This window comes from Trichechus manatus, unplaced genomic scaffold (genome assembly GCF_000243295.1).
Source record: "Trichechus manatus latirostris isolate Lorelei unplaced genomic scaffold, TriManLat1.0 scaffold00023, whole genome shotgun sequence".
NCBI classification, from domain to species: Eukaryota; Metazoa; Chordata; class Mammalia; order Sirenia; family Trichechidae; genus Trichechus; species Trichechus manatus.
This window is the reverse complement of record NW_004443959.1, coordinates 12,760,466-12,783,157: the sequence shown is the minus strand read 5'-3', so window position 1 is coordinate 12,783,157 and position 22,692 is coordinate 12,760,466. Positions and strand designations below refer to the sequence as shown.

Sequence of the window (22,692 nt, the reverse complement as noted above, 5' to 3'; positions counted from 1 at the left end):
TTCCCATCAGAAATAATGTAAGTGAGAAGACAGAGGAGCAACCTCTTTGAAGTATTAAAAAAACAAACAAACAAAAACAAAACAAAACAAAATACCTTGTAGCCTATAATTTTAAACCAAGTGAAGATATTTTCCAATATGAAGGTAAAATAAAGATGTTTGAATATGTACAAAAGCCAAAATAAGTCATCACCAGCAGACTAGTTTTACAAGAAATGTTAAAGGAAGTCCTTCAGGAAGAAGAAAAATGGTACTAGATGGAAATACAAGTTTACAAGAAGGAAGGAGAACAATGGAAAGACTTACACAGATGGCCACAACAGCTTTATTTTTCCATGGACAGTAGTTTTGGCAGAAGCATTTTGTGCAGGGAAGGCAAAGATATTCAAAGCAAGTGTCTGTTCCAGTATGAAAAAAAAACACTGCCCTTTCCATGATGGAAGTGGTCCAAAGTAATCAATCTGCCACCAGACAGCTGACTGATCACCCCAGGGGATGGTGCCATACTGGAGATTCAGGGTTGGTCTTTGCTGCTGGCAGATTGGGCACTCAGCAATGCTTGCAGCCAGGTTGGTCCTGGTGAGTGAAAGTCCATGTTGCTGAGCCATGCATAACCTCCATACTTTCCACCATGGCCACTTTGTTTATGAGCCCATTGAGCAATGACAGAAGTGGCTGGCAAAAGAGACTGACTGGTATCCGCAGAACAGGTCATTCTATCCCTTTGATTATTAAAATCCTCTTCTGCTGAGGTGACCTTTTGGTGGGCATTCACATGGAACACAAGTATATTCACAGTTTCTGCCCATTCAGAAAGGAATATCCATATATCTCTTCCCCAGGCCTCCTTGTTGCCAATTTTCCAATCATATTTCTTCTAAGTCCTGGACCATCCAGCCAGACCAGTTTTCACAACCCATGAAACAGTATACAATTGCACATCTAGCCGTTTCTCCTTCTAAGCAAAATGAATAACCAGGTGCACTGCTTGAAGTTCTGCCCGCTGGGAGGATTTTCCTTCACCATTATCCTGGGAGGATTTTCCTTCACCATTATCCTGGGAGGATTTTCCTTCACCATTATCCTTCAGAAGTGTCCCAGAAAGGGGCTGCAGTGCTGCAGCTGTCCACTTTCAGATGGTGCCTGCATGTTATGCAGAACCATCTACAACCCAGGCCCAAGTTTTTCTTCCACAGCTAACTGATCATAGGAAAGTTCCATGCAGCCATAGGTGTGGGTGGAGGAGAGAAGCACAAGTGGGGAACGTGGGCATTTGAGCCACTTCCTCATGTAACTTACTTGTGCCCTTAGTGTCTGCTTGAGCCTAATCTCATATATACCACTCTATTTGATGATGGAGTGCTGCTGTGAACATCCAGATTTATGGTTTAATGTTTAACCTTGCTTATGATGAGCAGCTCAAGTTGCATAGTAACTGGATTGGCCATGATTAAACATTCAGTCTCTACTAAGGCCCAGTAGCAATCCAAAAGCCATTTCTCAATAGGAGAGTAGTTATTTGCAGAGGATGGCATGCTGTGCTCCAAAATCCTAAAGATCCGTGTTGTGATTAACCTATAGGGACCTGCCAAAGGCTCCAAATAGCATCTCTATCTGCCAAGCACATTTCAAGCACCACTGAATCTGCAGAATCATATATTCCAAGTGGCAGTGCAGCTTTCACAACACCCTGGACCTGTTGCAGAACCTTTTCTTGTTCTGGACTCTACTCAAACTAGTAGCTTTTCAATTGACAGGAGCAGCACAACCAAAGGAGGAATATGTTGCCTCCAAAACCAAAGAGTCCACTAGGCACGGTGCTTCTTTTCTCGGTTGTAGTAGAGGCCACGTGCAATGATTTATCCTTCACCTTAGAAGGGATATCTTGATATCTCCACACCACAAGACCCCTAGAAATTTCATTGAAGTGGAAGACCCTGGAATTTTTTTGATTTATTTCCTTATTTCCTACCTCTGATACACAAATGTTTCACCAGAAAGTTTAATACATTTGCTATTTCTTATTTATTAGTTCCAATCAGCATACCTTCATTAATGTGATGAACCAGTATTAACGTTTTGTACAATGGAAAGACAATCAAGGCTCTTGCTGACTACATTTTGACATAGGGTTGGAGAGTTGATATATCCTTGAGTTAGTACAGCAAAGGTGTATTGCTGGCCTTGCCAGCTAAAAGCAAACTGCTTCTGGTGGTATTTAGTAACAGGTATTGAGGAAAAGGAGCCTTGGTGGTGCCGTAGTGAAGAGCTTGGCTGCTAACTAAAAGACTGGCAGTTCAAAATCACCAGCCACTCCTTGGAAACCTTATAGGACAGTTCTGTCTGTCCTATAGGGTCACTATGAGTTGGAATCGACTCAACGGCAATGGGTTTGGTTTGGTTTTTTTGAGGGGAAAAAAATTGCCAGATCAATAGTTGCATACTAGGTACTATGGAATGTGTTAATCTTCTGAAGCATTGAAACTGCATCTTGGACATCAGCTGCAGCTGGAGTCAATCTCATTACAAGATTTGTGTCTGAAGCCACTCTCTTCTGAGATATAAAAAGAGAAGCAAGTAGAAAGACATGGGGACCTCATACCACCAAGAAACCAGAGCCAGAAGAATAGCACGTCCTTTGGACCTGGGGTCGCTGTGCTGAGAAGCTCCTTGATCAGGGGAAGATTGATGACAAGGACCTTCCTCCAGAGCTGACAGAGAGAGAAAGCCTTCCCCTGGAGCTGATGCCCTGAATTTGGACTTGTAGACTATTAGACTGTTAGAGAAAAGATTTCTCTTTGTTAAAGCCATCCACTTGTGGTATTTCTGTTATAGCAGCTATTAGATGACTAAGACAGTACCTATGGAGACACAAAGAATTACAGGATACATCTCCTGACTTCTGGGAGGTTTTAAACTGGTTATTCTCTTAATTCTTCATATCACATAATTAGCACTTTATTATATATTCTAATTCTCTAGTTTGACTTATGTTTAGGCCATAACTTTGAGGATTAAACAAGAAACATGAGTGACTATTTGTTCCAGACACTGTGCTAGGCCCTATGAGCTTTTACACAGATTAAGGGCATGGTTCCTTCCCCTGAGGCATTCCCAGTGTAGCAGATAGAAAGCAAAATCCACAGGACCAAGCATACTAAGCACCAACCAGACATTCAATAAATACTTGGATATGATTGATTCATCTCATTAGTTTGCTTATGCTATAATATACCATTTGATATCTCAAGAGTTCTTTCTAAGTACACATTGTTGCCCCATAAGTTAGTGGAAATTTTCTAGGCTCTTGGGGCAAAAGATAAAAGAATATAAGTTGAACTGTATGAATCAGAATCCCAGACCTAGAATGACTTGAACCAGATCAAAGTTTATTTACCACATGTAAAAGCCAAGGCTTTTACTGGTCTTTTGCTGGCATTCCACATTTAGGCAACAGTTTTTGTTAATCTTGTTGCTTCTCCATCTCTATGGTGTTACCCTCACCCCCTGGTCCCTACATGGCTCAACAGTAAATCTGAAGGCCAGCCAGTGTGAAAACGTAAAAGGGAAGAAGCACAATTCCCTCCCTAACGTTTCATATGTTCCTTCTGCTCACATACTATTGGCAAGAACTTGGTCAGTTGGCCTCATTTAGCTATAAGGGAGCCTTGGAAATGTAGTCTTAATTTTTGGCAGTCATGTGCCTACCTAAACATTCTATTACTATGAGAGAAGGAAGCATAAACGTGTGAGACAATTAACAGTCTATCACTATACAGAAACGAAGCTCATCTTGTGATGAACCAGAGCAAAGCAAGTGGTTACTTTTCATCAATTTCTTGGTAGAAGGCACTGCCTTATCTAATACTCATAAATCACATACTTTAAAGTGTATGAATTATGTAAGTGTGCAAAGAATGCTTTCTTACTGGATTAGGAAAATGCTATTAATATCTGTAATGAGGAAGGCATTGCGCTTTCCTAAAGAGATGTTTAAAGCAAAACAAAAACACCTTTAATGTTCTTTTAAAGTGCTTTGATCACGAATTCCACTTCGCCCGTGAGCTCACACGCTCCAATATCCTTGATTAAAACATCAGTCCTATATAAATAAGATCTGCACAGTATTGAAAAGTGAACTGGAAGGATATATAGGTTTTGCAGAGAATATTTCTACATACATATTTGTATGTGTTGCAAATATATCCATGTGTACAGTAGAGCACACAGGGGACAAAGTTATGAAAACTTCTTAGTCATACCCAAACACCTTGAGGGACTGGGTCACTGGGCTTGAAAGCTTAGCACCGTAGTCACAGGGGATGTCTAGGTCAATTGACACCTCCAGAAAAATCAGCATACACCTGTGACTACAGCATAGCTTAGAAAACCACAGCAAGTTTATTCATTTGCAAGAAAAACAAAGCATTATTACATGCTTGTTTTCTGAGGTTGCCGATACAAGCTTTCCAAAGTGTTTAAATAAAACCAATAATATAACTAGACGTTACATTTTAAAGACCCCTACTGCTATTTATCAACTTTAAAAATATTTTCAACTGAAACCAATTATGTACGTACATAGATACATTATATGTAAATTACCTACAGTCATTTGAGAAATAGTTAGATGATATTAACACTAAACTTTATCATTTAAAATTCTATATGGTTGTCATGGATTGAATTGTGTCCCCCAAAAATATCTGTCAACTTGGCTAGGTCATGATTCCCAGTACTGTATGATTGTCTACCATTTTGTCATCTGATGTGATTTCCCTGTGTTGTAAATCCTATCACTATGATGTAATGAGATGGATTAGTGGCAGTTGATGAGATCTACAAGATTAGATAGTATCTTAAGCCAATCTCTTTTGAGATAAAAAAGAAAGAAGCGAGCAGAGAGACACGGGGACCTCATACCACCAAGAAAGCAGTGCCAGGAGCAGAACGTGTCCTTTGGACCTGAGGTTCCTGCATGGAGAAGCTCTCAGTCCCGGGGAAGACTGATGACAAGGACCTTCCTCCAGAGCCAACAGAGAAAGCCTTCCCCTGGAGCTGACGCCCTGAATTTGAACTTGTAGCCTACTAGACTGTCAGAGAACAAATTTCTTTGTTAAAGCCATCCACTTGTGGTATTTCTGTTATAGCAGCACTAGATATCTAAGACAATGGTAAAGCTGATAAGGCCTTAAATTTAATTATTTTTTGGGAATGTTTTCTTAAGAAATAGTAAGCAGGATAAAAAATACTTTATAGATTGGTATATCTTAGAACTGGAAGGGATTTTAGGTAATCACCTGGCTCAGCCAACTCCTTAAGGCAAATAAAGAGTTATTACCAGTTTTTAGTTCAAATAACCTGACCTGTAGGTGCTAAATGACTCACCCAAGGCCAGATAGCTATTAAGGTTCTCCCCTTCCTCCAAAAACAAAAAACAAAAAACCCTATGTACATAGATCTCAAACTGATTCCACATGTAATCATAAGATAGTCAAGTGCAAGAAAATTTACTGATAGACAACATTCCAGGATCCACTGTGCTTATTTATCAAGATAAATTAAGTTTGTGTAATAAAAATACAAAGCTTCTTGGCTTCAGTTTTAATTAGTGAATCATAGTCCATGAACAATAAACATCAATATCAATAAACTGCTGGATCAGCTAAGTTAAATGCATCCAGTTTGATGCAAAAAGCTTATTATATTCAGAGCCATATTTACAGAAGAAAGGGAAGGAATAGAAATAGGCAAAATATAATTCACAGAAAGCTGTTGTATTTGTACGTAGAGCATTTTGTGTTTTATGTCTCTATATTCAACTTTAAAGTGCTAACCCAGGGGACGCTCTAAAGGGTTCTAAGCCTCAGACAGAAGATGGCTCCATAGAAGGTGTCTTTCAACAGTCAGGGCACTTGAACACATTCTGTGGAAATGCTTGGCTATAGGAATTGGGTCTGATGGAGATACAGCTAGCCCACAGTGACAAAGTGCAAACATATCTGACAGAAGGCAACATGGGTCACATTAAAATATCACCAGCTTGCCAGGGTGTGGAAGTGGGAGAGAGTGGAAGGGTTTCCAGTTGAAATAGAAGATTTTGCTGCACACCTGATGCTTTCTGAATACGGCAAATCTTCAAGGGGATTTGGTAGTGATGTAGTTAGAAATATGTTCCAAGAACAGGTTTAACATACCAGGCAGAAAAGAAACCACCTCTGTCTCAAGGGAATACAACCCATCTTAAATTGATGCATCTATCACTCAGAAGACAGTACAACGGTTTAGGTAAAATTAAAATGTCCTATGTCTAATTTTCTGCCACATGACATGCTAATACAAAAGAAATCTGGGAAAACTGTACAAGAAGTTGTGGGTTTAGATATGTCAAACAATATCGAATCTAATAAAATGCGTCACCTGCCAGGAGTAACTACAATTAATTACAATTATTTCTAATTAGACTTAAAACAGTCTGGAGGACCTTCTCTCTAGAAGGGCTGGCATCAACCACATGGCAGCTGGGGTTCTCCATCCGCTGGTAGGACACTTCTACCCTGGAGAACAGGCAGAAAGAAAATAATTGACCTCCTTTGATAAATAGTGATTTATGCCCAAGTTCTTTTTTCTACCATAATATAATAGTTTAGCTGGAGTAAAGGTCCCATCTGATTCATCTCAGTGCTCCCCCCAGCAACTAGCTTTGCCCACAGAAGACATCTGATATATTTTGTTCAATAAGTAAATTAATAATAATGTTTAATAGCTCGCATTTACTGACTGTCTATTATCTGCTAAGCATTGGGCTCTATATGATTCTTCTCATTCAATACTGAGAGCAACCTTAAGAAGGGAACTATTATTGTCATTTCCATTTGACAGGAGAAGCTTCCAAGTCTCAGAGAGGTTAAATAATTTCCTCAAAGGGTAAATCCAGCCCTGATCTTTCTCCCCAGTCTGTGCACTAAACAATTTTCATATAAGTTGAATGTCATTACTATATATGTTGTTCTCACTTATGGCTGTTGAAAGCTTTCCTTCAACACTTAATAGCTATATGAACTTGGCACATTTTTTAACCTCTCCTCTCTGTGCCTAGGTTTTCTCATCTGTAAAATGGGGACTGAAATGGTGCCTTCCTTGCATGTTTGCAACGAATTTAACTGAGTTAATACAAGTAAATTGCTTAACATGGCATCTTTATACACAGTGAAATTTTCATTTTTATTATTTCTCTTATCTGTCCTTTGTTCATTTATATGATTAAGAGCTCAGCTACTAACCAAAAGGTCGGCAGTTCGAATCCAGCAGATGCTCCTTGGAAACCCTATGGGGCAGTTCTACTCTATCCAATAGGGTCGCTGTGAGTCAGAATTGACTTGAAGGCAATGGGTACTTATATATTCTAAATAGTACAATGGAACAGATTCATACTCAGCCACAAAGCGGTAAGACTTCCCAGCCTTTTTTCTGCTATTGTGCTGCAGAGCTTTCTAATGAAAACAAAAGCATCACCATAAATATTAGAAAGATCTTGATTTTCATTCCAGTTTTACTACTTAACAGCTATGTGAATGTAGACAAATTATTTAATCCTCTGAGTCTCAGTTTTGTAAACTGTAAAATATGGTAATGTTTTCTTCAGAAGCATGGAAAGATTACAGAACATCATAAGTAAAATGCCTGGCACACAGCAAGTACCTAAATAGGTGAAAGTTACTACGAATTTGTTATAGGCGACTCCATGCCCAGTGGCATTGCCCACTGTTTGACAATTGAGGAAACTGAGATTAAGAGACATTCGGTGTCTTATCCAGGTTTCACACTGTTCCTGGCACAGCGAGGATTAGAAATAAGATCTGATTCCCAGTCAAATATCCTATCACTTAAAAATAACAAGGCTGTAACTCAGTGGTAACAACCCCAGTTGAAGAAGCTGAAATAATTTAGAGGACACTGCCTCTAGCATACAAAAAATAGGATCATGGTCATTTTCTTACCACTCCTAAAGCCAATGCTGATCCTGGCTCACTACCCTGACCAGGACACCCTGCTACCCATACTGCATCGTGGACACGTACTTTTGACGAAATACATTGTTGGCCTCAAGTTCAACTTCTTCTCTGGTCTTCTCCATCCCCCGGCCTGCGATCCTCCGCATTCTCTCCTCAGGACTCACGGTGAGCAGCAGGACCAAGTCTGGCTTGAGCAGGTCCTTTGGCCACTGGTATATATGGTGATGGGCTGGGGGCAGGTGCTGGAGACCACCACTTATCTCAGTGGCTAAGGCGTAAGTGGCTGTGCTGTGCCAGTACCTGGCATGAGAAGAAAAGGAAGAGTGAGTTCTCCACCTCCAGAAAACATCAAGTAGGACCTGAAAGTCAGCTGCTGACAACAATGAAATCAGGGCTGGCTCTGCTGAAGTTTTCTTAGTGTACAGATAAACTAAAAACAACAAGAATACTGATATTTGGGCTTTTCTACAAAGCTACACTTATTCAATTAAAATTATCATTTATTGTAAGATTATGCCTTCACACTTTTTTGGCCTTGTAACATGCCTTCCTCTATCAAATGATGATAGGTGATAAATTTGTTTGGTAGTGCATTTGTTTTTAAGGTTCTGTCTTGGCCAAACAAAAATCTGGCAAGTCCATGTCAGTCCCTAAATTGTCATAAAACTGAACTTGCCAATGAAATTCAAATGTCAGGAACCCTGGACTAGAAGGCCTCTTTGCCTTTTTCAACTCTTCAGTCATTTGATTATGCCTTGGTATCAGGTAGGATGACCCTGGTATCAGGTTCACCATGAAAGTCCTCCCTAAGGAAAGTTAGTCACTCTTTTGGTTGGCTAGTTTTAAAAATGCTTTTGGGGAAGAAAAAGAAAATCATAAAAACATGAAGAAAATAAAAATCAGTCTTCTATTTTAAAATATCCAACGGCTTTCCACTGCTTATAGGGAAATGTCCACGCTCCTTGGTAAGACTCAGAACCCCAGTCACAATCCGTACCTAGGCACGCTTACTCACTCATGTCTTTCTTCATACTTTTTCTTCTATCTACAGTAATGTTCTCAGCCAGAAAAATTCCTATTCATCCTTCAGAGTCCAATTCATAAGACGCCCCAAAACAGAATTAATTATTTCTTCTTCTGTACTCTCAAACTCTAGTATACATGACTGTATCAAAGAACTTTTTGGAGTATATTACAGCTAATTATTTGTGAGTTTGGATATCTTTTTTCTCCTCTACTATCTAATTAATTCCTTGAGTAGGAAATGCTTTTTAGTCATTTATTCATCCCATAATAGGCAGGCAATAAATTCTCTTTGGATGCATGGGTGAATAAAAGAATGAATGACTATAATTAGAACTATTTTATTTAGGGGCATAGCATATTATACTCTTGCCCTATTCATGTCATATTTTAATTTTAAGTGACTACATACAGACTCAAAATCTAAAAGCAAAGGACTAACTAACACTATCATCTACAACAAATACTTATAATTGTAAACATCCCAATGCAGAGAGGTGTCCATGGTCTCAATTTGTCTGTATTTTCAATTTAGCAAGTTTCTCTTCTTTGAAATCCTAGATTCATAATCATTTAAGACTTGAACTATGTTTCACAGTGAAAAGGACATACTAATAAATTTACTGTGTAATTCGAGCTTTGTATTGTTTTAGCAGAGTGACATTTCATATCACAGGAAGTATGTATGGTATAAAAAGAGAAGCGAGCTGGATCCTACTTCTGCCACCTATTTGCTTTGTGGACGTAGGGAAGTCAGTTAAGCCAATATAGTCTCAGTTTTCTCATCTAGAAAATGGAAATCATTAAAGCTTTGTTTTCCTTCCATACTTGCTGCAAGAACAAACAAGTGCTTTAAAAACTGTCACTATAAGACATTATATCATTCTTATTGGACATAGGTTATAAGTAAAGATGAAATGTATCAAATTATGATAACACATTACTGACAGTTCTGAAAAGGACAAAAGTAAAAATTAAATTAATTTGGAAGTTGGTCTATCCTAATACCAACCATCCTGCAAAGCCCTTATCCATCTCTAAAAGTCTGCTCTCAGAGCTTTAGGCCACTGTAGCTGCTTGCTCCTTTGAATTCTGCCTGGACACATTCCTATGTATCACTTACCTCACTCCTATCACCTACAAACTTGTATTTTCACTGTCCCTATCAGATGCATCTTGTCTTCTAAGCTCAATCACTACATCCAGGGTCCAGGCATTTTCTTCCAGGCTTTCTTTTCCAATGTCTACAAATTGCACTGTGCTCTGCCCATGCTCAATTTCCACTGAATTAAATACTCAGCTGCAAGTATGGAGACTGGTATCATCTTAGTTTAAAAAGTCTTTTTTTTTTTTATTTTAGAAAAACTATCAGCAAGAATAGATTTTTTTTTAAAGGCAATGGGGTGATTAAGTTGCCAACCTTAACCACAGTCTCCATCAAAGATTACTGTCTCCCTTATGTTTTCAGCCAGATGATGGTATTGTCTAAAATGGATTTCATTAAAATCTTTCAACACGAACAAAAACCACCCAGACAACAAATAACAGCTCTTTTCTTTTCATCTGACAAGGTGATATTGTCTCTCTTTAAAGAACTAAATTGCAGACAACTCACAGGCAGAAAGCAGAAAAATGAAGGGAAGAATCAGGGTGTGTTTTCTATAGTTAGAGTTCTCTCATTGACAACACTGCTGCTCATTTTAAATAATCACACCCTTTGGCCACCAATTTCTGACTCTTTTCACTGTTTAGTATTCTCCAATCCTGCCATCAGGGAAATCACATTAGTTCAAATCGAAAGCAATTTAGTGACACATTATGCATAGCTTACATAATAATGCTTTATATTTTAATAGAGATTTGCTGTTTTCAAAGCACTTTCACGTGTTATCAACTCATTTGATACTCATCACAAGTCTTCATAGCAAGCAGGGTAGGGGTTATGGATATTCCCATTTAACAGATTAGAAAACTGAGAGACAGAGAGAATAAGGGACCTGCCTACATAGAGAGGGTAGTGCCAGCATCAATATTTTTGGGCATGTTACAAATCATGTGCTTCATAAAGTCACTCCACTAGGAGACTTTTAGTCTTTCTCCTTGAAATAAAGAGCACTATATCAAAGAAATTCTCAAATATGGTAGCATGGGGCACTTTAACAATAGGGCAAAAGCATTACCCAAGCAAAGATGTCTCACAAAGGAAGGTGATTTCTTATTCGTCTCAGTTCACTCTAGAATTCTTTATAACTTGTTAACTTTGAAAAAAAAAAAAAAAGAAACTGTCTTGTCATCCTCATTGCCATCTCGAAGTTAAAACCACTTACCGGCCATCTGGAGCCCTGGTCGCGCACTGGTTAAGAGCTTGGCTGCTAACCAAATGGTCGGCAGTTTGAATCCGTTAGCGGGTCCTTGGAAACCCTATGGGGAAGTTCTGCGCTGTCCTATAGGGTCGCTATGACCGGAATTGACTCGATGGCAACAAGTTTACTGGCCATCTATAGCTTAGACTACAGCAATAACCTTCTAACTAATTTTTTTGTTTTCATTCTTTCCCCCACCTCTGCCCACATTGTATTCTCTATACACAGTCTGAACGATATCTTTACAGAATATTCCAGATATACAGTAAAGTATACAGAGAAAGAAGTAGAAGTTCTGTTTCCAGATATTGCAAATTAACTTTTAACTGATGAATTTACCCACCCTGAACAAGTAGAAAAGCTATTTAAAATTAAAGACTGACAATATGATATATTGACAAGGATATGAGTCAAACGGAATTCCCAAACACTTCTAGGGGAGGGGACTGTAAATGGTTTCAACCACTTTAGAAAACTTTATGCAATAAAGCTGAAGCTGAACATATGTGCATCCCATAATCCCACAATTCCACTCCTGGGAACCTATGCAACAGGAACACATGCATATGTGCACCAAAAAATATGTAAAGAATATTCACAGCTACACAAATGAATCTCAAAACCATAATGTGGTATGAAAGACGTTAGATGCACATAACACTTAATGTATAAGTGCATTTATAAACTGCCTTAAAACAGGCAAAACTAGTCTATGCTGATAGAAGTTTTGACAGTAATTATCATTGGGGAGGAGAGTGGGTAGTGACTGGGTGTAGGTTACTTGGATGTGTACACTTCTTGAAATGTCTTGAGATCTATATTTACGATTAATATTCTTTTCTTTATATTATCATACTTCAATATAATTTCTTATTTTTCCAAAAATAAGTCAACACTGCATAGAGAACAATACAATGGACACTCAAGTAATGTTAAATAATCCAAGTCTAATTGAAGTCCATCCGTACTACTTGTCAATTGCATTTCTCTCTACTTCGTAGAGGATAGCACTCTTAAACTTGGTGTTCAACATCCTTGCATAGCTCTATACATTGTCTTTTGTATTACTTTGCATGTATCTTACTGAAAATCTCTTTGCAACTTTTTTTCACTCAATGTTATGTTTTTTATAATTTATGCACACTGATGCATTTGACTTGTTTTTTACTGTTGTATGGTACTCTGTTTTATAACTATGCCAGTATTTATTTATCCTTTCTCCAGTTGGCTTTCTAAATCTTTCAGTATTATAAACTTCCGTGTGTGTTTTTTCAGTAGGTGGAAGCAATCCTCCACTTCACCGCATGTTCCCAAACGCTCCCCACCAGGTGGTTGTGCCAGTAACTATGTCCTGTCAGCAGTACATGAGGGTTCCAATCACTCCATAGCATCTCCAACCCTGGGGAGTCCAAACTATTGCGTTAGTTTTTACCAACATGAGGGGAGCAAAATAGAATCTCTTTGTGGTTTCGATTTTTGCATCCCTGATTAGTAGTCATTTTAAGTTTATTATGACGTGCTTGTCATATCCTTTGTCCATTTTCAGTGTTTTTTTTTAAACTATTTTTTATGCGTGAAATTTTAAAAATGTAAATCTGTTTACGTCACCCTATTACTTTAAACCCTCCAATGGATTCCCGTTGAACTCAGATTTAAAATCCACTCGACCATGGCCTATAGGATCCTACATGATCCGTCCCCGGCCTTTCTCGTCTACCATTTTGGAATATATTAATGTCTCTCTGCCTTTGCTCTTGCTGATCCCTCTATCCACGGTGCTTCCCTTTTCCCCTGAGTTTTCACATGTTCTAGATTTCACACGGTGTTTTAGAGTGAGATCAGTGGTCTCTTCTCAGAGAGGCCTTCCTAAACCACATCTATGGGGCTTCAGCCATTCTCTATGCCACTTACTGTCTTCATAGTATTTATCATTCTCATTTACCACAGAATACACTGAAATAAGGAAAGTCTTTGGCATATAGTAGATGTCCAATAAATGTTGATACGTCAATGAACTGAAAGTATAGATTTGTGAAGCAAAGAGACTTTGGTTAATATGTGTGATACGTTATTTCTAGCTCAGTCACATTGACAAGTTACTTAACCTCTCTAAGACCTGTATGTCTTATCAGTAAATTGGGGATAATATTTACTGTCCACTTAGCAAAGCTACTGTTCTGAGGATTAGTGTAATGTAGGTAATGCTGTCAGAAAAATGCCAAGCAATGCTGTAGGTAATTAATAAACCATAGACATTCCTATTATTATCATAATGCAGTTTAACTTAGTGGACACAATTGTGCATTTGCATACAGGTGTACATACAAAAACACACCTATATGTTAGGTGCAAGGAAGAAAATAACTAATTGAAGGCCACCTAATACTTACCTGTCTACAACCACAGGAGACTGGGTAGATTCTTTAGCTATTTCAGAAGCCACAATATAATTGCCCAAAGAGTAAAAAGCTCTTCTTATGATAGTTGGTTCATCATCAAAGATTTTCCTCCACTGGGCAACACAAGAAGGAGGTGACTTTAAGAGGACAGCCTTCAGTGAATCCGAAACAGACTGGGTCACTGTGGTTTTACCTGCAGATCATACACAAGATGTCGAATATCTTAGTCAAGGCCACCATATTAATCCTCAAAGTTAATATTAACCTAGAGCATAGAAGTTTTCAACTCAGGAAATTACAAGAGTTGATTGAACAATACAATGCTTTATAAAATGTTGCAGACCCATGAGAACTTCGGTTTCCTCTGTTTGGTGTTAGAATACTTTGAAGAAAAACAAAACGGTCCTCTTTTTTCAAAGTAAAGATAAATTGTGGTATCTGGAGCTCCAGGCCCTCTATTATAAGCTCTGCCTCATCTTTCCTCATTCTCTTAGCTTCTCTGTATATGCTGCTCTTATTCCTGGCCACAAGGTTTTATCACTCCCTATCCATCCTTGGACATTCTCTCATATTCTATCTATATGCAATAGATCTTTAAGATGTAACCCAAGAACGGCACCCCCACTGAAGCAGTTACTATTTTTGCCCCACCTCCCTACCTAGTTCTTCATATCTTGCTTCCACTTCTCTTCAATTTCTTTCCAGTTGCCAACCCTGGTTCTATCACTCTATCCTGTTCTTGCCACTTCGGACTTGACCTTCAGAGCCTGTGTATCTGGCTTTGGGCTCCAGGTTCTCCCTCAAAAGCAGGGTTCAGATTTCCCTATTTTCTGACCCCCCTCTGTACACCCTCTGGTGTGTACTTGCCATAGTCATCTCTCAGGACTCAGCTCATACTTCTTTGCTGCCCCCTGCAGCATAGGAGGGGTAGCGCAGGGAGTACAGTCTACTACAGGACACTGTTCTCTCCCTTCTCTGAGTTTAGGTGTCTTTTTTTTCCCTCTATTACACAGTGAACACTTTATTATCAATTGCTTATTTCCTTTATTTTTCTTGAGTTCTCAAAACAGATCGTAAGAGTAGCTGTCATTGCTCAGTGTCTACTATGAGTCATGCACTCAACACAATATATCGCGCTTGTAATTTTCACAATGACACTACAAAATAGTTATTAACTTATCATTTTACAGATGAAGAAATTAAGCATTAGAGAAGTTAACAAATTTACCCAAAAAGGCCCTGATAATAGGGACTGAAACCAGAATTCAGACATGAGAGCTGGAATCAATGGCTCTTATTCTTTTCACTACTCCTTGATGTATCTTTGTAAAGTTTGTATATATGCATGTGTACATCGTGGTTAATTTTTTTTTTTTATTATTTCTTTTGTAACCCCACAGAATCTAAACTAGCCGTAGGTACAAAATAAATGATCAGCCACACACACTGGCTAAAGGATTAACACTGTTAAAAATCCCTCTGTGGCTTAAAAAAGAAAAAAAAAATTACTGGGCTATGGTACAACTCATACAATAAGGTGATGCTAGCTACTCTACTGTGAAGTCCAAGGGCATGGCCTTTACTACTTGATCATTCAGATAAATCTAGGACAGTCAAGATGAGTTATCTACCTGTATCACGTCTACCTACTTGACGTACACAAATGGTCTCTACACAGAAATTGCCTTTTACATTATTAAAAATAAAAGCCTGCACCTCCTCAAACTGACATGCAAAGGGGAAACACCTTACGGTGGACCACATGAATACTGTTGTTCTCCAAGGTCAACCTTCTCCTTGGGTGTCTCATGCTGCCTTCACAACAACTGTTCTCCCTCTTTGTACGTTGATTGAGTGTATTTTGATATCTATTTGGCAGCTCAGAATCTTTTTTTTTCCTCCCACTTCCCAGTTTTTCCAAGTTTTGTTCCAAAAGGGGCCTCTGATGGCTTGTAGATCCCAGATACACCAGGTTAGCTGGAGTCTCCGTATCTCTGCCCACACTGTTTCTTCTGTCTGAAGGACCCTTCCTACTTCTCATCACCTAAGCAACTCCTACCCATAGTTAAAGCACAACCCAGGTGTCATCTTCTCCAGAAACTATCCCCGGCCACACATTCCATCCGCCACCTCTCCCCCACTAAAGCTAGACTAAGTGCTCCCTATGTTCTGCCACAGCACAGAAGGTCCTACTCTCCCATAGCTTGCATCACTTTATACTAAAGTTATTTGTAAGAGAGCAAGTGCTGTATCTGATTCTTCTTTATACCCCCATTGCCTGCCTATAGTGCCTGGCATATAGTAGAGGCTCACGTAAGGCTTATTATATGAACTCTGTGTCACATTTTGTTTTGCAAGACCTGTCTATTTCTGCAACCGGTCAGTTCATACCATTGCCTATAACTTAAGAATAATATTCTCTTACCCGTGGCATCCAGTCCTTCTATGACAATAACTGGGAACTTTCCTTTCTGGACCTGCTTTGGGCATTGGTCGACCAGGTCAAGCACCGCTTGGACTTCAGGAATAAAGGATGTGCACTGTAAAACAACATCCATCTGTCATGGTTTGAATTATGTCCCCCAAAAAATGTGTATATCAGTTTGGCTGGACCATGATTCCTGGTACTGTGTGATTTTCCTATATGTTGTAAATCCTGCCTCTATGATGTTAATGAGGGAGGATGGGTGGCAGTTGTGTTAGTAAGGCAAGACCTGATCTACAAGACTGCTCTGTGTCCTGAGGCAATCTCTTGAGATATAAAAGACAGAAGTGAGCAGTGAGAGGGGGACCTCATACTATCAAGAAAGCAGTGCCAGGAGCAGAGCGCGTCCTTTGGACCGAGGTCCCTAAGCCGAGAAGCTCCTAGTCCCGGAGAACACTGATGAGAAGGCCGAGAGAGAGAAAGCTTTCCCCTGGAGCTGACACCCTGAATTGGGACTTTTAGCCTACTTGATTATGAAGAAATAAATTTCTCTTTGTTAAAGCCATCCACTTGTGGTATTTCTGTTGTAGCAGCACTAGAAGACTAAGACACCATCCATCAACAATTAAATCATGGAGAATATTCTGAACCCAAACCAAACCAAACTCATTGCCATTGAGTTGATTCCGAATCATAGCAACCCCATAGGACAGAAAAGAACTGCCCCATAGGGTTTCTAAAAGCAGCAAATGGATTCAAACTGTCGACCTTCTGGTTAGCAGCTGTAGCTCTTAACTACTGTGCCACCAGAGCGCCAATAAATTAGTGAGGACACAATTATCTAATGCTAAAAAGGCATAAGTTATATTTAGCACCATGCCAGGCATGTAGATAACATAGTATTTGGAAGAGGGAAGAAGCTAAAAACCTTTATTTTATAATGGTAGCTGAGGCTGAAAAGGGCAACTTCATCTGGATCGCTCAGCCTGCAGCCCTCACTGACCAGCTCCCAGTATAAGAGCAAGGCCAGAGAAGCATGCATAATTGCAGCGCGGTGTAACACAGGCAGCACTGGACCTACAGGGCCCTGCCGGGAGCAGTGATTTACGAACGTGAGAAATTAGCTATCCTACAGGCTCCGTAGGAGCCCCGATGGCACAGTGGTTAAAAAGCTCTGCTGCTAAGCAAAAGGTCGGCAGTTTGAATCCACCAGCTGCTCCCTGGAAACCCTATGCAGCAGATCTACTCTGTCCTACAGGGTTGCTATGAGTCACAACTGACTCGACGGATGGCAATGAGTTTTTACAGGCTCCATAGACAGTTGTCTGCATCTTAGCCCTCCCTAACCCCGCAGGGGGGCTGAGAAGAGTGCCAAGCACCACAATCACAAAGCCAGCATAGCAGTATCTTCCTGGGAATTAAAAGTTCTTAACGGTGCATTACCTCACTGCATACTCACAGCATCTCCATAATTGTGAGGCCCAGACATTTATTTATCGATGTGCTTACTTGGAGCCAAGCAATATTCTAAGTGCTTTGCAGGCATTAACTTGGGCAATCCTCAGAATAACTCTGAGAGGGTGGTACTATTGTTACCCACAGACACAGCATACAGATTAAGGAAATGGAGGCAAAGATTGACTGTTCAAGAAACTTGCTGCATGTGATGTAGTTTATGACACAGCTTAACCCCACGGTTGACATTCACACCCAGAGAGAGGAACTGGCCATCTCATCGCTCCCCAGAACACTTGCAAAATTTACCTAAGATCCACGGTGCATCCTCAGGAGGCCAAATCCAGACACCCCCCCGCCCCGCCTCGGCTGTGGTCAGAAAGAATCTTAAATCTCATTCGTGGACCATTTGCTATGTGTCAGGCGCTTCATTAACTATAAGCATCATAACAATACTGCATGACAGGTATTGACAAATTAAAGGGAAAACAAACAACAGCTGAGTGACTTGCACAAGGTCTACAGGCAGTAAGTCTGTGGCAGTAAATCTAAGTCTCTTAAACTTCCAAACACCTGGCGTTTTTTCTGCATCTCTACACCACAAGATCCCTTAATGGTGTCCACCAAAACATAAAGTTACTTCCTAGATGCCATTATCCTCCACCATCCACAGGCAGCCTCTTTACAAGGTGTGTAGTACTTCCAGCTACATGAGTAACAGGTGTCCCACCCCCTTCTTGTTTGGATAGCTATAGCCCATCTCAGGTGGGAAGCTTTTCTTCCAGTCAAGAATCTTGAATGTAGCCACAGTGTCTAATACAGAACCTGGTATACAGGAGATGCTCGCCTACTGGCATAAACTATCTAGGCAAGAAAGATCTTTATAGCCCGGCGACAGGCCAGCCATACTGTTTTGTGCCCAGTTCTCTGCTCTGATGGGTCCAGACACCACACTGGGAAAGGGCAGAACTCTTACCGCCTCCAACACTGCCCGGGCTGCTTCCCGGCTGGGGAAAACCACGGAGCTGGGCAGGTCAGGCAAAACGGGGTGCAGCGGGGGCTCCTGAGTGGGCATCACCAGCGCGGAGCCCACCTCCACCTGTTGGCCGTCCTGCAGCGCCCACAGCCGCTGCCACAGCTGGCCGTGAGGGTCGGTCTCAAACTCCCCCAGGTGCGGGTGCGGGCTCTCCTCGCACGCTCGCAGCAGCTCAACCAGAGCGCGCCTGGTTTCCAGGCAGTCCCAGGGGTCGTGGAGCAGGAAGCCGTGCTGCGCGCTCCCAGGCTGGCCGCCGGGGCAGTAGGAGAGCAGCCTCCGCAGCTGGCACTGCTGGAACGGGCCGCGACGCAGCTGATGCAGCAGCCGCTGGTGCAGCTTGGCAGCCCGGACCCGGGCCCCGTAGCCGGCGTCAGGCGCCACCGGCAAGCAGAGGGAGTAATTGCGTCCCGGGGAGCCCAGAATCGCTGCCAGGCGCGGATCCCAGCGGGCTCCTTGAGGATCGCCAGGGGCGTCGGCGCGAAGAGTGAAGTGAGCCAAAGTGCAGTCGGGGAGCTCCAGGGCGAAGCAGCGGTCGGGAACCATGGTCCGCGCGCAGGCCCCACGCCGCGGGCGCAACTGCCTGGTGAGTCGCCCGAGCAGGAGCTGGGTGGGCGGGCGGCTGGCGAAGGCCATCGGGCCGCCTCCCCGCGTCCCCTCCCTCTGGCCGCGCCTCGGAAACGAAACCCGGCGATGGGCGGGGAGGAAGGCGTCGCCGAGAAACGAAAGCGAAAAGTCCAGCAGGCCGGGGGGCCCGGGGCCCCTGGCTTTGGGATGCCCGCCGCCGGCCTGGTCCTCTTCCCAGTGTGCTCTGCGCTGCCAGCGTTCGGAGAAAACTCGGTCCCCGGAGGCGCGCGATGAGGCAAGGTGAGGCGTTGGAGCCAGTCCGCGGCGCCTGTCCCCCGGGAGCTGACTCCAGGGCTGTTTCTCAGCTTTCTGGCCGGGGAGTCCCGCGTTAGCTGGGCCGAGCCTGGCAGCTTGGCACCGAGAGAGGATGTGAGCCCTCTGCCCAGCGGCAGCCTGGTTTCTGCGTTCTGGGAGGGGGCAGGTGCCCAGAGGTGGAAAGTGGCCCCCTGAACCTGGTTTTCTCTTGTCTATACCCAGTGTAGTGTCGGTGGGTGGGTGGGGGTGTGTGTGTGAAAAAGAGATTCAGGGATCCCTTTAAATTCAGGCATCTCTTGCCTGTGTCACCACCTGCAAGGTTCGCACGGGCTTACTTGTGTTTACTTACTAATTTGTAGTGAAAAGTACGCACAAGTAAAACCTTGCTTACCTCGTTTATTGGGTAGTCCAGTCCTCTTAACTCTTCATCTTCTGCATTAATTGCAAACTCCTTACTCATTGGCGTGACTTACCCTGCAGACCAGCTGACCACGTCTCTGGCTTCAGTTCTCGGCCCTCAGCACCCATCCCCCACCCCTGCCCTCAGACGCCAAAGGCAGGGGAGCTGCTTTCACTTGCCTAACCAGGCAGCGCTCACATTCACTTTGCACGTGATTTTCTCTCTTTTTGAAATTACCTTCCTCCTTCTGCTGACTTTCAAACCGGAAGGTGTCACCCAGACTGACACCTCTAAATTGCCTTTCATAAACCAAATAAAATTTTCCTGCCTTAGGGTACAACAAGACATACAGCATATGCAGCCTGTAGTATGTTAACACGTGCGAGCCCAGCAGCAGCTATATTGTTGCCTTTGTTGAGCAGTGTGTATGCAGCTATTTGGATATCGTGTATGTTTTCATTAACTGATAACTTCAAAAAAAGATTGTCACCAAAAAAAAATGGATGGTTGTCCATGAGAAAAATCTCTAACATGTATAATTGAGGCAAAGATGGAAAATATTAGATGAGCTGAAAGCAATGAACTTTTATGAGTTACTCACATTGGATTTAAACCTGAGATTATGTTAATTGTGAAAGAAAGAAAGTATTTTTAACACACAAAACGTTATCTCTACGTGGTTGAAGTATGTGTTAAGCTAGAAATAATTAGGACTTTGTGGTGTTTTTAACTCTTTGGGGATATTTTTATTTTCTAGAAGTAATTGGCTTTTGGACATTTAGCTTGCAGTGATGTTTTCAGATGTAAATCATATACAAAGTAGGACTCTTCCTATAACTCCTTTTTGTTCTTTAAGGTAGTTCTACATCCTCCCATAAGTCTTTCTTGACCCTTTTTCCATGCCATCCTGGGTTAAAAATCTGGGTTAGGAGCTTCTCCTCTGTGTTAGAGGAAGATTGTTTGTACCGTAGGACTTTTCACTCTGTGCGGTTTATCACCGCTTTTTACTGGTTTATTGCCACTGAGCACCTTGAGGGTAAGCGGGAGATCTCGCCTAGTTGTAACTTTTCCCCGATCCTCCAACACACAGCCAACCTGGCACATAGCTTGCTAACTGAACCATCGTATCTGATTTTGATCTAAGCTTCCCTGTCCATTTTCAGCAACCTCTTCCCTACAAGGAGACAGTAAAAATTCATGCCACTGCTGTATCTGAACTTAGCCAATGTTAAGTATGTGTTGAATATACAATACATTCAATCATAAAAGAAAAATCTCTTGTTGTAATTTTGAGCCCTAATTCCAAATTCCTAGGACAGAGAGGAGCCTTGGTGGCACAGTGGTTAAGAGCTCTGGCTGCTAACCGAAAGGTCAGCAGTTCGAATCCACCAGCTGCTCCTGGGAAACCCTATGAGGGTGTTCTGCTCTTTCCTATAGGGTCGCTATGACAGTCGGAATTGACTTGACGGCAGCGGGTAGGACAGAGAAGCTGATGGTGCCAGTTTCGGTGGATATTTAATTTGAATAAACCTGCCTGTAGTATCCCAGCCAAAGATATTTCACACATGTTCCTGTAGTTCTCTGCTAGAGATAAAGCCCTGTTGTGCAACCCCAGATAGCAAAAAACTCAAAGGCCTGTGCCTGAGCTCTCTGGACTCTGAAGAGAAGCTGGGGACTGGACAGACATTTCAAAGTAGTGCAACACAGCATTATTTATAAGAAAAGCCATGGTCTTCAATACTTACAGTATCAAGCAAGAGAAAAATGCAACTATTCTATTCATTCTGCTCATAGGGGGAAAAAAAAAGAGGAGGAGAATTAACAAATATAAATGCAATAATTGAATAATAAAGTAGAAAAAAATACTAATTTTAAAAAGGTCTTGGCTTTAGAAAACCTATTTAAATACATATACTTCTAGGTAGCCTGTTCATGTGGGAAAAAGAAAAAGAAAATGCAGAGCAGAATATAGGGAATAAGAGACAGGATAAAAACAGATATAAATGTCACAAAAAGAGATGATATTACATACAATTCTACATTAATCAATTTGAATATCACAAAATAAATTGAGCTGGGAAAAAAATTGACAAATTATATCCAAGAAATAGTGATGATTCTAGAACCAAAATCCCAGGAAACAAGTTGATGACGGGGCTCAAAGCACAAGACAGGTTTTATAAGGAACTTCTTTATCAAGGAATAGATCAGTCCTGTACTATATGAGCCTTTTGAGTTATTTATTTGTTTTTTATAAAAGTTCTTTTGGGGACATTTGTGAGTTTCAAATTCTTGTCAAGTACCATCAAGTCTATTCTGACTCACAGTGACCCAGTATGACAGTAGAACTGCCCCATAAGGTTTTCTAGGCTGTAATCTATGAGACTAATGGAAGGGTATTTTATTTTGGAGTTGATTTTCTCATTAAGAAATACAGTTTATATGGCAGCCTGTGAGGAATAAGTTAATACAGCAAATCCAGTTGCTCAGTCCTTGCAGATCTCCAAGGGAGCCTGCAACTGTGTCTGACCCTTGGCCAATCCCTGGAAATACAGCCCTTGGAAGGTTCTTTATATTAATTATTGATGTGTACACCTGGAGTGATGGACCATGCTATATATATCAGCTTGCCAGAGTATTTTGCATTAACAACATTGGTGACATGCACCTGATTTCATCGCTGGGGTTCTGAGGCTT

At 41.3% G+C, this 22,692-nt stretch overlaps 2 protein-coding genes across 4 annotated transcripts in view; one reads left to right on the top strand and one right to left on the bottom strand.

Annotated features, from left to right (window-relative positions):
* Nucleotides 1–5,096: 5,096 nt before the first annotated feature.
* CMPK2 (cytidine/uridine monophosphate kinase 2) lies at nt 5,097–19,349 on the bottom strand. Of its 3 annotated transcripts, XM_023728289.1 has the most exons (6): nt 18,657–19,349; nt 16,226–16,340; nt 13,792–13,993; nt 8,082–8,315; nt 7,435–7,493; nt 6,423–6,557 (listed from the first exon to the last, which is right to left on the bottom strand). In XM_023728289.1, the coding sequence occupies exons 1-6, from the start codon at nt 19,347–19,349 to the stop codon at nt 6,553–6,555; spliced, it is 1,308 nt and encodes a 435-aa protein (XP_023584057.1). In that variant the 3' UTR covers nt 6,423–6,552. The 3 variants fall into 3 exon arrangements, with proteins under 3 accessions (XP_004373157.1, XP_023584057.1, XP_023584056.1); XM_004373100.2 differs by lacking the exon at nt 7,435–7,493 and having other exon boundaries at nt 5,097–6,557; XM_023728288.1 differs by lacking the exon at nt 6,423–6,557 and having other exon boundaries at nt 6,597–7,493.
* A 221-nt stretch (nt 19,350–19,570) lies between these two features.
* Nucleotides 19,571–22,692, top strand: part of RSAD2 (radical S-adenosyl methionine domain containing 2) — a 25,502-nt gene continuing 22,380 nt past the window's right edge. Inside the window, exons 1-2 of the mRNA XM_023728230.1 lie at nt 19,571–19,667; nt 20,076–20,151. Of these exons, the coding sequence (XP_023583998.1) occupies nt 19,571–19,667; nt 20,076–20,151 (173 nt within the window). The remainder of the gene's footprint in view (nt 19,668–20,075; nt 20,152–22,692) is intronic.